The 2922-nt window shown below is 42.3% G+C and overlaps 1 protein-coding gene across 1 annotated transcript; it reads left to right on the top strand.

The window, feature by feature from the left end:
- The first annotated feature begins 266 nt into the window (after window positions 1-266).
- Window positions 267-1220, top strand: LOC129647501 (olfactory receptor 5V1). Its single transcript, XM_055574582.1, has one exon. The coding sequence runs from the start codon at window positions 267-269 to the stop codon at window positions 1218-1220; it is 954 nt and encodes a 317-aa protein (XP_055430557.1).
- Window positions 1221-2922: the final 1702 nt, after the last annotated feature.

Genomic DNA, 2922 nt, shown 5'->3' with positions numbered 1-2922 from the left:
CTTCCCGACCCAAGGATTGAACTGGGGTCTCCTGCATTGCAGGCAGATTTTTTACCATCTGAGCCATCAGGAAAGCCCTGTTCAATGATACGTATGAGTATGGTTTGTGAAGGGATGCTGCTTCTCAGGGTTGGAATCTGGTACAGATGGTGCTGATTTTTATTCATAACACTTTTCTTGTTTTGCAGATCTTTGCTACTGTGCATATGATTATTTTAATCTGTGCTTCTCTTTGCCCAGTTCACCAAAGGGAACCAGGCAACGTCATGGAAGGAGAGAATCAAACAGCTCTGTCTGAATTTATAATTTTGGGATTCTCCGACCTAAATGAACTGCAGTTTTTGCTATTCACCATCTTCTTTCTGACTTATGTCTGTACTTTAGGAGGCAATGTATTCATTATCTTGGTGTCTGTGCTTGATCCACATCTACATACACCCATGTATCATTTTTTAGGGAATTTGGCTTTTCTTGACATCTGCTACACCACTACCAATGTTCCCCAGATGATGGTCCATCTGCTATCAGAGAAGAAGAGCATTTCCTATGGCGGATGTGTGGCTCAACTTTTTGCCTTCATTTTCTTTGTAGGATCAGAGTGTCTCCTCCTGGCAGCCATGGCATATGATCGCTACATTGCAATCTGTAAGCCCTTAAGGTATTCGGTTATTATGAACAAGGTCCTGTATAGCCGGTTAGCAGCCTCCTGCTGGACTGGTGGTTTCCTCAACTCAGTGGTGCACACAGTACTGACAATCCGTCTGCCCTTCTGTGGCAACAACAAGATTAATTATTTCTTCTGTGACATCCCCCCTTTGCTGATCTTGTCTTGCGGGGACACTTCTGTCAATGAGTTGGCCCTATTATCCATTGGGGTCTTCATTGGTTGGACTCCCTTCTTGTGTATTGTCCTTTCCTACCTCTACATTATCTCTACCATCTTGAGGATCCGCTCCTCAGAGGGGAGGCAAAAGGCCTTTTCTACCTGTGCCTCTCACCTGGTCATTGTCCTGCTCTATTATGGCAGTGCCATCTTCACGTACATGCGGCCCATCTCAACATACTCACTGGAAAAGGACAGACTAATCTCAGTATTGTATAGCATTGTCACCCCCATGCTAAACCCTGTAATTTACACATTGAGGAATAAGGATATTAAAGAGGCTGTGAAAGTTGTGGGAAGAAAGTGGCAGCCACCAGTACTCGCTTTTGATATATAATCTTTCCTTTGTTGTTGTTGTTCAGTCACCCAGTCATGTCTGACTCTTTGCAACCCCATGGACTGTAGCATGCCAGGCCTCCTTGTCTCTCACCATCTCCCAGAGTTTGCCCAAGTTCATGTTCATTGCATCAGTGATGCCATCTAGCCATCTCATCGTCTGATACCTTCTTATTCTGCCCTCAATCTTTCCCAACATCAGGGACTTTTCCAATGAGTCCTCTGTTTGCATCAGATGACCAAAATACTGGAGCTTCAGCTTCAGCATCAGTCCTTCAGTGAATATTCAGGGCTGATCTCTCTTAAGATTGACTGATTTGATCTCCTAGCTGTTCAAGGGACTTACAGGAGTCTTTTCCAGCACCACAGTTTGAAGGCATCAATTCTTTGGTGTTCTGCCTTCTTTACAGTCTAGCTCTCACAACTGTATGTGACCACTGGGAAGCCATAGCCTTGACTATATGTACCTTTGTTGGCAAAGTAATATCTCTGCTTTTCAATAAACTGTCTAGGTTTTTCATCACTTTCCTGCCAAGAAGCAATTGTCTTGTGATTTCATGACTGTGGTCACCATCTGCCGTGATTTTGGAGCCCAAGAAGAGGAAATCTCCTCCTTCTTGGAGAAGAGAATGGCAAACCACCCCAGTATACTTACTATAAGAACCTCATGAACTGTATAAAAAAAAACCTTCTCTTATCTGCAGTCAATTAACATGTTAAAAATTAACTTTTTCACCAGCCAGCTATTCCTAGTGGCACTCAATTTATAAGAAACTCAGTGTTGGGACAGATACTGAACAGTTGGCACACTTAAGCCTAAGTGTACATATTTTGAGCTTTTGTTAGTTCTGAGCAAAAGACATTGATGTTACTCTTTTGAGATATTTTCTTCTTGTTCATAATATCCACTCCTGAATTTCATTCCAAAGATGGTGCCCCTTTTCATGAAAAACTGGTTATAAAGTTTAAATAAACCTCTATGTTCACATTTGCTTATCACTTAATCAGATATTATTAATGTTTTTGTGTCAGCATGCATTTCTAATCAGGTCCTATAAAAGTGAAAAGAGCCTAGGCTTAATCTTGGAATATATGCTCTCCTATCTCAGTTCAGTTCAGTTCAGTTGTTCAGTCGTGTCCGACTCTTTGTGACCCCATGAACTGCAGCATGCCAGGCCTCCCTGTCCATCACCAACTCCCGAAGCCTACCCAAACTCATGTCCTTTGAGTCAGTGATGCCATACAACCATCTCATCCTCTGTCGTCCCCTTTTCCTCCTGCCCCTAATCTTTTCCAGCATCAGGGTCTTTTCAAATGAGTCAGCTTTTCGCATAAGGTGGCCAAAGTATTGGATTTTCAGCTTCAACATCAGTCCTTCCAATGAACACCCAGGACTGATGTCCTTTTGATGGACTGGTTGGATTTCCTTGCAGTCCAAGGGACTCTCAAGAGTCTTCTCCAACACCAGAGTTCAAAAGCATAAATTCTTCTGCACTAAACTTTTTTATAGTCCAAATCTCACATCCATACATGACTATTGGAAAAATCATAGCCTTGACTAGATGGACCATTGTTGACAAAGTAATGTCTCTGCTTTTTAATATGCTGCCTAGGTTGGTCATAACTTTCCTTCCAAGGAGTAAGAATCTTTTAATTTCATGGCTGAAATTACCATCTGCAGTGATTTTGGAGCCCCCCAAAAT

This window comes from Bubalus kerabau, chromosome 3 (genome assembly GCF_029407905.1).
Source record: "Bubalus kerabau isolate K-KA32 ecotype Philippines breed swamp buffalo chromosome 3, PCC_UOA_SB_1v2, whole genome shotgun sequence".
NCBI classification, from domain to species: Eukaryota; Metazoa; Chordata; class Mammalia; order Artiodactyla; family Bovidae; genus Bubalus; species Bubalus kerabau.
Note: the sequence above shows the minus strand (reverse complement) of the source record. Positions and strands in the feature narration are given on the sequence as shown.

Excerpts from the sequence above, each read along its gene's own strand:
- LOC129647501 (XM_055574582.1), top strand. The coding sequence starts at position 267 with ATGGAAGGAGAGAATCAAACAGCTCTGTCTGAATTTATAATTTTGGGA.